The sequence below is a fragment of the Trachypithecus francoisi genome, unplaced genomic scaffold (genome assembly GCF_009764315.1).
Source record: "Trachypithecus francoisi isolate TF-2019V2 unplaced genomic scaffold, Tfra_2.0 Lachesis_group9, whole genome shotgun sequence".
NCBI lineage: Eukaryota > Metazoa > Chordata > Mammalia > Primates > Cercopithecidae > Trachypithecus > Trachypithecus francoisi.
In genome coordinates, this window is record NW_022681474.1 from 35,855,669 (window position 1) to 35,869,863 (window position 14,195).

The 14,195-nt window shown below is 53.2% G+C and overlaps 1 protein-coding gene across 8 annotated transcripts in view; it reads left to right on the forward strand.

Annotated features, from left to right (window-relative positions):
* The window catches only part of CDH23 (cadherin related 23), a 423,400-nt gene that overhangs the window by 247,296 nt on the left and 161,909 nt on the right, over nucleotides 1-14,195 (forward strand). For 6 of the 8 annotated variants that reach the window (XR_004436645.1, XM_033209267.1, XM_033209271.1 and 3 more), the window contains exons 12-14: nucleotides 4,229-4,234; nucleotides 6,209-6,358; nucleotides 6,836-6,994. Coding sequence is in view for 7 of the 8 variants with exons in the window: in XM_033209267.1 (XP_033065158.1) it covers nucleotides 4,229-4,234; nucleotides 6,209-6,358; nucleotides 6,836-6,994 (315 nt within the window). In the remaining variant the exon portion in view is untranslated. Of the gene's footprint in view, nucleotides 1-4,228; nucleotides 4,235-6,208; nucleotides 6,359-6,835; nucleotides 7,158-14,195 lie in introns of those variants that run through there. The other 2 variants (XM_033209270.1, XM_033209276.1) reach the window with 2 other exon arrangements.

The following is a 14,195-nucleotide window of genomic DNA, read 5'->3' on the forward strand; positions in this document are numbered from 1 at the left end:
CAAATGGAAGCTGTTACCATAAACGGCTCAGAAGCACAGGACTGCAATCAGTAGGGGTTTTGCATCAACTTAGCAAACTGGAATCTCTCTCTCACACACACACCCATCCTGAGGGCTGACAGTCACAAATCCAGACCAAGCAGGAATTGGCCAGCTGGTAAAGTTCTGGAAGGAACAGGTTGAGCATTTTAGAGGACTTGGTCAGTAGGTGATCCTGAGGGTCTCAGGACATGTGTCCTGACCACTGCAGTGTCTGGCCTGAGTGAGATTTTCCAGCCCCTGGCAGCAGATCAAGGAGAAGGGAGCAAGTCTCATTCATTGAGACCCCAAGAATTCTCCTAAAGGGGTCAGGAAGCTGTCCCAAGGGCTTTTCCCCTCTGGGTGCTCCTGCCTCACCAGGTAGTTAACCAGAAGCTACACTGAGCTCACACCATCTTCCAGGCATCTTTAAGCTCAGACATCACTGAGCTCACACCATCTTTTCAGTCCCTCACTGTTGACCTCAGCCTGCACACGATTGGTGCCGCCTCAGCCGACACATGGTTCTTCCTAAGCCTTCTCTGCTCATCCACTGTACCTTACAGGCCAGTTCTCTTCAGTTCGGTCTTGCTTCTTCCCAGCATCACTCTATCACAATGGTTCTCAGACATTAGTGAGCATCAGAATGCCTGAGGGGCTTGTTAAAACAGTGCTGGGCCAGGTCTGGGTGCGGTGGCTCCTGCCTGTAATCCCAGCACTTTGGGAGGCTGAGGCGGGCGGATCATGAGGTCAGGAATTCGACACCAGCCTGACCAACATGGTGAAACCCTGTCTCTACTAAAAATACAAAAATCACCCAGGCGTGGTGGCACGCGCCTGTAATCCCAGCTACTCAGGAGACTGGGGCAGGAGAATTGCTTGACTGGGACCCAGGAGACAGAGGTTGCAGTGAACCAAGATCACACCACTGCACTGCAGCCTGGGCGACTGAGCAAGACTCTGTCTGAAAAAAAAAAAGAAAGAGAGAGAGGGAAGGAAGGAAAGAAGGAAGGAAGGAAGGAAGGAAGGAAGGAAGGAAGGAAGGAAGGAAGAAGAAAAGAAAAGAAGCAAAAGAAAAGAAAAGAAAACGGTGCTGGGCCCGATCCCCAGAGTTTCTGACTTAGAAGATCTGGCCATGGCCCCCAGTTTTGCATTTCTAACAAGCTCCAGGTGATGCTGATGCTGTGGTCCCAGGACCACACTTGGAGAACCACTGTTTTACCCTTGTAGTTCTCATCCTTGGATACACTTTTGGAATGAATAATTGGAGAGCTTTACAGAATGCAGAGGCCTGTGCTTCCACCCCTCCCCCAATCTGGTCTCCATGGTCTAGGGTGCAGCATAGGCAGGGGGTATTTTAAAGCTCCCCAGGTAATGTTGATATGTGGCCGGTGGAGAACTACCCCTCTATGCCTCTCCAACTGCTCACCTCTTTCTCAACTCCTATAGGTGCCTCAGAGCTACTCTCCCTGCCCAGTGATGTCTTCCCAACCCTGGCTGTGCAATGTAGTTCCCTGGGGAGCGTCGGAAAAATGTAGCTTTTCCCAGCCCCCAGAGATGATGACACACTGGCTCTGGGCATCTGCATTTCTTTTTAGAACTCCACTGGTGATTCTGATATGCATCTAGGGTGAGGAGGGCAGCACCAGTATGACCTGCACGTGCCTGCAAGGTCACCTCCCTCTCACCTGCTGCAGAGCTTAGAGTGGCTCCTTCTTGCTCATGGAAATCATGCCATCATCAGGTGGGCATCTGCCTGGGACTCCAACCTTCTTGACATAGACTCTCTACAAATAATAAGTCACTGATGATTCTTCTCCACACTCCGTGCCTTTACTTAGGACAGTGCTCCTCAAAGGGTGGCTTCAGATCCGCATCAGCATCTCCTGGAACCTGGTTAGAAATGCAAAGTCACAGGCCCCAACCCAGGCCTACAGAATCAGGAATTCCCGGGAGAGGGAGGAGAATGGGGGAGCAATCTGCAGGTGATTCTGAGACTTGTAAAGATCAAGAACTCTGTGTTTAAAGCTACTTCCTCCACCCGGAATCCCTTTTCTGCCAGTCCAAAAGAGTCCAAAAATACCTTCCCACCAGACACAGTGCCTCATGCCTGTAATCCCAGCACTTTGGGAGGCCAAGGCGGGCAGATCATTTGAGGTCAGGAGTTTGAGACCAGCCTGGCCAACAGGTGAAACTCCGTCTCTACCAAAAAAACAAAATATACATACACACACACATATATATATATATACCTACACACACACACACACACACACACACACACACACAAAATTAGCCGGGCATTGTGGCATGCACCTGTAGTCTCAGCTACTCAGGAGGTTGAGGTGTGAGAATCGCTTGAACCTAGGAAGTGGAGGTTGCAGTGAATCGAGATCGCACCACTGCACTCCGGCCTGGGTAATAGAGCAAGATTCCATCTAAATAATAATAGTAATAATAATACCTTCCTTCGTTCCTAACAACAGCTCAGAACTCCCCTTCTTGGGGCAACCTCCCCTGCTTGTCCTCCCCTTAGACTGGGCCCTGGAGTGCTCAGATGGTACATCTCAGTTTGCTCTGGTAACTAACATTGCTGACTGCATGGCCAGTACATTTCACACTGTAGACTCAGCTGCCACTGGGGAATGCCCGCCTCAGACCTGAGCTCTACTTCCTTGGCTGGGGCAGCAGGATGGGGTTGTGGGACGGTCCACTGGCCTGGCCTCTTTTTCTCTTTTTCTTTTTCTTTTCTTTTTTTTTTTTTTTTTTTTTGAGATGAAGTCTCACTCTGTCGCCCAGGCTAGAGTGCAGTGGCATGATCTCAGCTCACTCCAACCTCCGCCTCCTGGGTTCAAGCAATTCTCCTGTCTCAGCCTCCCGAGTAACTGGGATTACAGGCGTGTGCCACCATGCCCGGCTAATTTTTTGTATTTTTGTAGAGATGGGGTTTCACCATGTTGGCCAGGCTGGTCTTGAACTCCTGACCTCAAGTCATCCACCCACCTCCGCTCCCCAACATGCTGGTATTACCGGCATGGGCCACCGCGCCCGGCCTGGGCCCAGCTTCTTATCCCCCACTCTGCCACCAGCTCCCTATGCAACCGTGGGCTGCTCAGTCAACCTCTCTGAGCTCAATTCCACTGGAGGGGCCCATGGGAGGAGCAGCAGTAACACACAAGGAAGAGCTGCTGGAGCCCAGTCACTTCCTGAGCACCCACTGTGTGTCGTGGTCTGCTGGGGAATCTTCACCGCCTGAGGCATGGTCTACAGCCTCAAGGGGCTGCCAACATTCCAGAATAATCACAGAGGGAACTGTAACCCAGTGATGCAAGTGCTCTGCAGCCATTAAGGAAAACGAAGCAAATACTTGGTACTTATGAAGTGTTTAGTGCCTGACCAAGAGTAGGTGTTTGTTATTAGCATCCTCATTCGCATCATCATCTATATGCACAGTTATGGACCAATCACCAAGATGTAGTCCTAAGTGAAAATATTGAACACAGAGCAATGTGCATAGCATGCTGTTAGTGTCACAGCAGGGTGGCATGTACCCATAATGCTCATATAGGCATGGATTTCCTGGGGAAAGAGACCCAGGAATGGGGTGTGGTGGCTGCCCTGGGAAGTTCGTCGGTACCTGGGCTCAGGGGGAGTGGGAGAGGCGTGTGTGCCCCTCACACTTTTAACATCTGGAAAATTTGCCATGTCTCTGCTCATCATGTCTCTGACATTTTTTATGTTAGGAAAATAAAAACATGGCGGCGTTTGGGGCTGTTTCCTGCAGGGATTTTATCCAGGCTCCGGGGATGTAGGATATAGGGATAGCCCCTCCCATCCCAGGCTACACTGAGGTCTTCTGGATGAGAGTGGGCAGAGATCAGGGAGACAGGAGCCCTTGCCCCCTCCTCTCACCTCATCACCCTTCATGCCCTTGAGCCTCTTCCTTCTGGGTCCCACGCTTGTCCCTCTTCTCTACTCCCCAGCACACGTGTGTGCACACTCACACAATACGCCTCCTCCAGACCCCAGAAGCTATAGCCCATCAGAGGCCGGGGACAATTGCTCCTCTAGGGTGTGGTCCCGGGGTCTCTACCCTCCCATGACCCAGGGTCTCACCGCCTTTTCTCTCTGGTTTCTTCCTCCTCTCCGTACCTCTCCGGCTCCCTCTGTCTGTCTCCATATCCTTTGACTGACCGACTCCCACTGACAGAATTTGGTAAGTGAGCCTCGGAAGGGCAGGGGTTGGGCTTGGGGAGGGCTCATGGTGGGCACAGTGGGGAGGGGGCTTTGAAAAGGGCACAGCTCCTCCCTCCCCCACCCTCTCAGGCCCCCAGCTCTTGTGGTTGAGGGATCAAAGGTTCAGGGGAAGGAGAGGAGTTGGTGTCACCTGTTCAAAGCTGTCACACCCTGCTGGCTTCAGTTATTAGTGCCCCTTCAGGCATTTAATTGGTCCCTTCCATCTGACGGGACGGATTCCACAACAGGGAGCACTGCAACCTCCACAGCTCGACAGGCCCAGAGGAGCCTTGCCCCCACATCCCCTGGGGAGCTGCTTTGGGCTGAGGCCCTGGAGCCCCGCGGCTTGCCTGGACCCCAGAATTGGCAAGAGAGGGTTCAGGGAGCTCAGCTTCCACCTCTCCATCCAAACCTCTGTGCCAGGAACAGGGCACAGGCCTGTCTCCAGCCTCTGAGAAAAGTCTAAATGCAGCAAGGGCATTTACCAGTTTGCTAAAATGGGAAAAACCCAAGAGACTGATGAGTAAACATTAGCATGCATTCACTCCACAAGTGCATTTGAGCATCTCGGGGGCAGCCCCGGGGGCCCATGAATCTTGGGAACTCTCAGGCTTCACTGGGGGTATCATTTCCTGATCATTCCCCCTCTGCCCTGAGCGGGATGGGAACCAGCCTTTCAGGGAATATCCCCTTGGACCATGGAGAGTCTTTGGGGCCAGGGTGACCTGGCAGCGCCCTCTCACCAGGAACAGGTTTCCGAGAGGAGTCTCACAACATCCCCTAAGCAACCAAGAAGTGAGGGTAGGTTTCCCTTGCCAGCCACTGGTTCAGGAGAAAAGGGCCCATGTGCAGAGGTGCTGAGTTGGCCACTGGGCTAGGGGTGGGCTATGCACCATAAGCCAGAGCTTCTGCCTCTGGACTGACAGCCAAGGTCAGTGACCTACTAGGTACCTACAAGAGGGGTCAGGAGGAGGCTCTTACACATCACAGGCTACCTGCCCAGTTGGAGGGGAGTTTGAGGGTGCAGGTGATCCCCTTGCCCCAGTGCAGGCAGGAAGAGGAAGTAGAATCACTTTCTGAGCAGGCCAGACCTCAGGGGAGTCAGTAAGCTGAATCTCCCACCTTCAGCCATGTGGCCTCCTGCTGACCTGGAGACTTCAGTCACGTCACATGCTTTAAGTGAGGAGAGTCAGGTGGCATCTGAGGGGCTCTGTGAGCCACAGCCCTGGTTAGAATAATCAGAAACACCTGAACTTGAGTGAGGCACCCACCTCCCTAAAACGATGGGCTTGGACCTCCAGGACACAGGAGAACATGTGATAGGGGAGCCACCCCGTGCTCAGCCTGGGATCCAGGGCCCCGCTGCAACTGGCCACAGTGTGGGGTCCCTGGCAGTTCACGTTGCCACTCAGTCTCTGGGTTATTCCCATTTCACATGTCAGCAAACCAGTGTTCTCCCTGATGGACACGTTCCAGAGGAGGAGGGGAAGAACAGCATCTGCGTCCCTTGTGTCCCCTCCTGCCCTAGTCTGTTGTGGCCGCTTAACTGCTTCTCTTCCCTCCACTCCCCTCGCATCCTCTCTCCTCCTCCTTCTTCTTTCTCGCTGCTGGGTCTTGCAGCTGGCCGTTCCCTCCGCAGCTGGGGTCACTGGGGCAGAGAAAGAGAGCAGGAGATGGAAAGTGAACCAAACCACCTGGAGGGGACACTGTGGGCATCCGACAGCGCAAGGAAGGCAAAGAGAACCAGAGGAGGCTTCCAGAGGGCCTAGACATGGGCAGGTCATGGAGTCTTGGAGCTGCACTGGGAAAGCCCTGCTCTGTCCCAGCACTTCATCCACCACCCCAACCACAGCAGCTCCAGGCTCACTCTCCAGGGGCCTCTGCTTCTCCATCTGGGTCTGGGCTTTGGCCACTGTGCCCTTCCTGACTGGCTTCTTCTGCACTCTTGACGCAGGGCCTGAACAGCATGTTTGAGGTGTATCTGGTGGGGAACAACTCCCACCACTTCATCATCTCCCCGACTTCCGTCCAAGGGAAGGCGGACATTCGTATTCGGGTGGCCATCCCACTGGACTACGAGACCGTGGACCGCTATGACTTTGATGTAAGGCCACATTCACTGGCATTTTGGAGTGGGGCGGGGGTGGATTTCAGGGGAGGCAAGGGTAGGTTAGAAGATTGCCTTAGATCCCACCTGCCACTGCAGCCCATCTTCCCTTGTGGATCTGACTCAGACAAGCTCTCCAAGAGATGGCAGGGGCCGGGCTGAGCCTCCCTTTTCCAAGAAGGACAAGGATATGTCCAGGAATTAAGTGGAATTTTACCAGACTCCCATCAGGAGCTTCTGCAGCCCATATCCTGCCAGATCAGCCCCTGCTAGCTCCTCCTGCCCTAGCAGAATCAGCGGCCATCCCTAGAGCAATGACAGATGGGCTCGCAGTAGCACACAGCTGGGATGGGCAGAGACTCTAACAGGTGCTCTGGGCTGGGGCCGGCAAAGGCATGGATAGGACTTATAGGGACAAGGACTCTGGAAGGGGACATGTGGGAGCTTACCTGAGCCCCTGTTCTGCACATCCAGCTCTTTGCCAATGAGAGTGTGCCTGACCATGTGGGCTATGCCAAGGTGAAGATCACTCTCATCAATGAAAATGACAACCGGCCCATCTTCAGCCAGCCACTGTACAACATCAGCCTGTACGAGAACGTCACCGTGGGGACCTCTGTGCTGACAGTCTTGGTGAGTCCCCGCTCTCCCACAGGGCTACTGAGGTCTCCGGGGCCGACTGTGGTAATGCATCCAGAGGGATTTTGTCCAAGGGACCTGGGCAATCAGGGAAGGAGGCGCCCCCAAATCCCTGAGCTGTGTTTGTTGGTGTATTAAATAAAATTTCTGGATGCTTCAGGGTGGGGCTCCCTTGGTCTAGGCTGCGATATGGAAAACGAGCCAACCTGGGGGGTGACGAGACTGGACTGAGTACACTGATTTTCTATCTTTCCCCGAGAGAGACTCAGTGGGGGTGGGCCAGGAGCCCTGGAAGCTCCCTCCAGTGGGCGGGAAGGTGCTGGCCATCTCTGAGAAGGGCAACCCTCTCCATGTGAGCATAGGCGCCAGAGAGGAACGGGCTCCTGGGGGATGCCTGGGCATCCCCAGCTGCCCATGGCTGGACTTGTCCTTTGACAAGGGGCCCTCCCAGTGTCATCTGTATCTGTCAGTACTCTTGTTTGCAAGGGACAGAAACCCTTAAGTAGTTCAAGCAAAAAAGGATCGGCTCACATAACTCAAAAGTACAAGTGATTTCAGGTCAGGCGCGGTGGCTCACACCTGTAATCCCAGCACATTGGGAAGCCGAGGTGGGCAGATCACTTGAGGTCAGGAGTTTGAGACCAGCCTGGCCAACACAGCAAAACCCCGTCTCTACTAAAAATACAAAAATTAGCCAGGTGTGGTGGCACATGCCTGTAGTCCCAGCTACTAGGGAGGCTGAGGCAGGAGAATGACTTGAACCCAGGAGGTGGAGGTTGCAATGAGCCGAGATTGCGTCACTGCACTCCAACCTGGGCGACATAACAAGACTCTGTCTCAAAAAAAAATTAAAAATAAAATAAAAAGTGCAAGTGATTTCAGGCATGGCTGCATCCAGGCACTCAGTTGAGCAGGGCTCGGTCTTCAACACCGGCTTCTGCTTTTTTGTATTGGCAAAGAAGGGCACCAGCACCTCTAGGCTGACTTCTTACCAATTTATCAACCCTAGTGGGAACAATTCTTTTGCAGTAATTCCAGCAGATTCTCATCGGCCCAGTTGGTTGGGCCATCCTGGAACCAATCGTGATTCTGGTATGCCGGGGAGGGATCACACTCCCCCTAGTGGACCCAGGGGTTGGGGTCAGCCCCCGCCGAAACACACTGGCTGAGAATCGGGGCGGGGCTTCTGTTCTAGACAAGGGATTGAATGCTAAGCAGATCCAAGTGGTAGATGTGTGCCACACAAGCTCAGAGTCTTGCCCATAGTCGGTGCTCAATAAATGTCATGGAGTTTAACTCATTGCTTTCTCCTCCCTTCACACCTGGGGCCCCCAGAGTCCTTGCTTCCATTTCTTGCTCCTTCCCCACTCCAAGCAGAGACACTGCCTGTGATACCAAGACCCCGCTCTGAAGTGTGTTTACTCTACAGACAGATGGTATGAAACTGCACTGAGCCCCCAGGCCCTTCCCATCTGACAGTTATTAATATTTCAAACAGATGTTTAGCTAGTCAGGCTGTCAGACGAAAACAATAATTCTGCGGCAGCTGTTTCCTCCAACCCCCGCATCTCTAGCTCATGATTCCTCCAGCTTTCATGAAGGTGCTCCCTGCAATAAATCACCAGGTGCTTGAGGCCCCCTGGACCCTCCTCCAGCCTCTCAGTGCCCAGCCAGAGAGCAAGTGCCAGAGGCTCTGGCCTTCTGGACCCAAAGTGTGTGTCTTTACCTACCACCCACCTTCGAAGGACTGGGTAAAGGGCAGCCAACAGCCTGTGCCTTGGAGGCCTCAGGGAGTGGAGGGGAGGCTCTGTGCCCTGCAGCTCTGGGACCATGCAGCAAAGAATTCTAGTGTCAGATCCAGGCTCAGTGGGTGTCAGGGGATTCCTCCCTGGCGTTCTTGCTTGGGACAGAGTTTCCTCACTTTGTAGTCCCAAGTTCCCATGGTCCTTGGAAAGGGATGGGGAAAACCTATGGAGCAGGGAGGAGATATGAAATGTGAGAAGAGGCATCCCTTGGTCGGTGGTGCCAAGGACAGCTGTGTCAGGCCTAGTCCAGTTTGGGGCTGGCGCTGGGGAGCAGGCTCTGGTGAATGTGAGCCGAGCCCCTCATGCCAGGTTTTTCTGCAGAACTGGGTCAGCTGCTGGGCCTGAGCTCAGCCTCCGCTGTGAGTCGCTCGGAACCAGCAGATCCGGCCAGCCTCCCTGGGTTCCTGGCTTCTTTCATCCAAGCCTCACCCACCACCTTCTCAAGCTCCCAGCCCCAGGGTTTATGAAACCATGAAGGGTGAGGGCCCATTTCATCAGGTAACAGCTGTCACAGCAGGACTGTGTGCCTAAAGGAGTTCAGGCCCTGCAGGGGGACAGTGGGGATCCCACGTGCTGGCCTATCCATGCCACTCTTAGTGCCTTCACTTTCTCATCTGCAAAATGGGCCCCAGAGCTAGTAGTAACTAAACTGGAATTCTGTTCCTGTAAAGGGGATATAAAAACATCCTGGGTGACCCACCCAACCCCCTTCCTCTCCCAGTCTCCCCGAGGTGTTTCCTGGCCACACTCTCCACACTGCCCTGCCCTGCTCTTGGCCTCCCTCACCCGGCAGCTCTCTGTTCAGACCCGAGTCAGCCCAATCTCTCCACTCCTCTGCCATAAGAGGGGCTGAAGTTATGGCTGCCTGCTCAGGCACTGTGAAATTCCTTCCCCCTGACCTTTTCTGGGATGTTATTAAAATGTTTCATGGGCAGTTGTGTCAGGAAAATAATTATGAAGAAAAGGAAATGTTTTAATTTGCACTGAAGGCAGGAGCTGAGCATACCCAGCCCCCATCCTGGTGTGGCCCTGCTTCAGTGGCTAGTCACCTGTCCTGGGGGAAGGTGGTCATTTAACATGACTTGAGGAAGCTGGAATAGGAAGGGCTGTCACCACCAGCCCAGGTGTCCTGGCAGGGGTGGAAGGGCCAGACTTTCTCACCTCCCAGCTCCCTGGACCTTACGGCCCCCAGTTACAGCAAAATGAGCTTCCACTGGTGGCAGGAAAAGAGTGGGGACACCCCCATGCACACAGTCTGTGCTGGCAGAACCCACACATACAAAAAGCCCACCTTCTGTATGTATATAGGGGTTTTGCATATCTGGAATACTGTATTTGCCATCCGAATTTGGTTGAAAAAAATATTGCATGTAAATGAATCTACGTGGTTCAAACATGTGCTGTTCAAGGGCCAACTGTATCTCTAACCTGTTAAGTAGGTGCTATTATTCTCACTTTACAGATGAGGAAACAGATGAGGCATGGAGAGTTAAGTAACTTGCTCAGGGCCCCAGGGCTAGTAAGTGACTAAACTGGATTCACACAGCGACTCCATTTCCCAAGCCACAGGCTCTTAACCACGAGGCTGCCCATCCAGAAGGTTCTATGTGGGACCACTGAGCCTAGTCCTTTCAGCAGCCTTCAGAGCTGAGGGTAAAGAGAGGAGCTGGATCACAAGGTCAGGAGATCGAGACCATCCTGGCTAACACGGTGAAACCCCGTCTCTACTAAAAAAATACAAAAAAACTAGCCGGGCGATGTGGCAGGCGCCTGTAGTCCCAGTTACTTGGGAGGCTGAGGCAGGAGAATGGCGTAAACCCGGGAGGCAGAGCTTGCAGTGAGCTGAGTTCCAGCCACTGCACTCCAGCCTGGGCGACAGAGCCAGACTCCGTCTCAAAAAGACACAAAGAGAGGAGCTGGAAAGTGCTGTCTGTGGTATCCGCGGGGACAGGTCCCAGGGTCGCTCCAGGCAGTGTGTTCTTAGGTGACACTCCAGACTTTTAGGGCCTGTGGCACCACCAGGTGAATTTTCACATCTCTGAGCCCTAAGCTGCTCCGGGGACAGAGCTGTGTGAGTGTTTTCATTGATGGAGAAACCGCTTCAGAGATACTCAAGCACTTTGCTCGGGGAAGCAGGAATACCAAGGCAGCCCAGAGCTGTCTCCGTTAGGAAAGGCTCCCTGGAAGGAGGGAGGGTTCAGGATGAATGTGCTCTGAAGGGTGATCACACAGAGGAAGGATGTGCGGGATGCATATGTGAATATGTGGGCAAGCTTGTGAGGTATGCTTGTGGGATGTGTACGGGGGTGTGTGTAGGCAGGCATGTTTTTCATGTACGGGGGTGTGTGTAGGCAGGCATGTTTTTCATGTACGGGGGTGTGTGTAGGCAGGCATGTTTTTCATGTACGGGGGTGTGTGTAGGCAGGCATGTTTTTCATGTACGGGGGTGTGTGTAGGCAGGCATGTTTTTCATGCCTGTGCATGTACATGTGTTTGCAGCTGTGTATACTCAGGGGTATGTGTATGTAATATACACGTGTGTGTGCTTGTTTGCCTGTGCACATGCATGTTACAACTACATGCATTTGGGGCCGGGCGCGGTGGCTCAAGCCTGTAATCCCAGCCCTTTGGGAGGCCGAGACGGGCGGATCACGAGGTCAGGAGATCGAGACCATCCTGGCTAATACGGTGAAACCCTGTCTCTACTTAAAAATACAAAAAACTAGCCGGGCGACGAGGCGGGCGCCTGTAGTCCCAGCTACTCGGGAGGCTGAGGCAGGAGAATGGCGTAAACCCGGGAGGCGGAGCTTACAGTGAGCTCAGATCCGGCCACTGCACTCCAGCCTGGGTGGCAGAGCAAGACTCCGTCTCAAACAAAAAATAAAAATAAAAAAAAAACAACTACATGCATTTGGGTATGTGTGCACACTGTATGCACACATGTGTACATGTGTGTACATGTATGTGCCTGTGCTGATGCATGGATGATGCTGGTGGCTCCCCATCCTCTAGGTTGTGTGGTTTGTTCTCTCTCATATCGCAGGCTGCTCTGTGATTCACGCCTTCTAGTCCTGCCTCCTGACCTGGTAATAGAAGTCAGATGAGAAGGCCAGGGAGTGTCTTACCCTGGGACGCTGCTAGGCTTGGGGCAGCCCTGCAGCCTGGCCAGTGTCTGGGGCCTGGCAGGGTTTGTGAGTGCTACTACTGGGCAGTACAAGAGGTACAAGAGTAATCTAATCATTCATTCATTCATTCATTAAATGTTTGTTGAATACCTGCTATGTGCTAGGCACATGGCCCTGAGGACACATGGTGATGTGAGTCTTATAAAGTTCACAGTCGGCCAGGTGCAGTGGCTCATACCTGTAATCCCTGCACTTTGGGAGGCCAAGGCAGGCAGATCACGAGGTCAGGAGATCGAGACCATCCTGGCTAACATGGTGAAACCCTGTCTCTACTAAAAATACAAACAAAAAAAAAATTAGCCTGGTGTGGTGGCTGGCGCCTGTAGTCCCAACTACTCGGGAGGCTGAGGCAGGAGAATGGCGTGAACCTGAGAGGCGGAGCTTGCAGTGAGCCGAGATCACGCCACTGCACTCCAGCCTGGGCGACAGAGCAAGACTCTGTCTCAAAAATAAATAAATAAATAAACAAACAAACAAACAAACAAATATAATAAAGTTTACAGTCTTCCAGGAAAGCTGGACTAAGTACGAAATGAATCTTTACATTGAGTATTACTTGCTGTGATGGAGAGATCAGGGAGCTACAAGAACCTCTAACAGGGTACCTGACCTAGCCTGGGGTCCAGGAAGGCTTCCCTAAGGAAGTGGCATTTGAGTAAGCATTAACTGGTGAAGGCAGATAGGGAATAACATTGGAGAAAAGAGGCTGGGAGCAGTGGCTCATGCCTGGAATCCCAACACTTTGGGAGACCAAGGCAAGTGGATCACTTGTGCCTAGGAGTTCAAGACCAGCCCGGGCAACATGGCAAAACCCCAACTCTGCACAAAAAGAAAAAAAAATTAGCCAGGTAGGGTGGCATACACCTTTAGTTCCAGCTACTGTGGAGGCTGAGTTGAGAGGATCACCTGAGCCCAGGAGGTTGAGACTCCAGTGAGCCATGATCCACTGCACTCCAGCCTGGACAACAGAGTGAGACCCTATCTCAAAAACAAAACAAAAAAAACCCTGGAGGAGAGAACAGCATGTGCAAAGGCCCTGTGGCTGGAGTGCAGTGAGGGGCGTGTGTGATGTGCAGGGAAGTAGGGTCCTGCTCCTTTGAAGCACAAGAGGCTTGGCTATTTCTCTTCTTCCCAGATTGATACTCCCCGCAGTGTGCCCGTTGGGATGCTGTTCTGATAGTGGGAAAGGCCTATATCCAACTGTCCACACCCCTTTGCCTGTTCCATCCTTGTGACGGTGGCAGGTGTTTGGGAAACAGCTGGCAGAGGTTGTACCTAGGATGTGCGAGGAGCCAGCCTGGCCTCCTGCAGCATGGGGCACATGTCCCTGTATTTATTAGCTCCGTGTCCTCTGGGCAGTGGAAGAGGTGAAGTGTGCTGAGGAAGGGTGGCAGCGCCCCTGAGCTCCAAGGCCTTCTCTCCCTTCTGCAGGGGGTGGGGCATGGCAGAAATAGGCAGAAGATGGACTTCAGATAAGACAGGCTTCTTCCCCAGTTGGAGGAAGCCAAGAAAGAAGGAGAGGCCCTGAAGAGTCCTGACTGGGCAGGTGTGGGGCCCCAGGACCAGCCTGTGGTTTGTTGAGCCGGTGGCTAGAGCTCCACCTCTCAGCTCCAGACAGACAGGACTGGCCGGAGGTGGCCAAAAAGCTTCCTCCTCTCTCATCTCCCTGCCCCCTCTTCCCAGCCCATCCTTGGGAGACTGGCAGCGTCTTGGGCAGGGCCACAGCCATCCAGGGAGTCCCTGCAATCTTATCTTACTGTGAGCTGGTCACTTCTTCTCTGGGACTTGGCTTTCTTCCTATGAAATAGGAAAGTAGTACCTGCCCAGCCCGCAGTGCTGGACTGTCGGGAGACCCAGTGCAGTCTGTAAGTGGTGTAAATAGGTAAGTCTTACAGATGGCAGGAGTGGGTATTTTCATCATTGGCCATCTGGGTCTCACCTGGCTGCCCACCACCCCTCTGGCCTGTGGACAAGCCCAGCTCTACCACAGTGGACCCTGGACAAGACACTGGGCCTCATTTTCCTCTTCTGTGAGCTGTGGGAGACAACCTGCTAGGTGCCTACCTTGGAGGATTGTTGTGAGAATCAAATGGAATGATTCATGAAGACACAGCACAGAGGCTGGCTAGGAACACACACTGGAAATGTCAGCAAGTCATGCCTGGCCTCCTGGCTGAGTCTCCAGGGAAACTGGGCCCTGGGCAG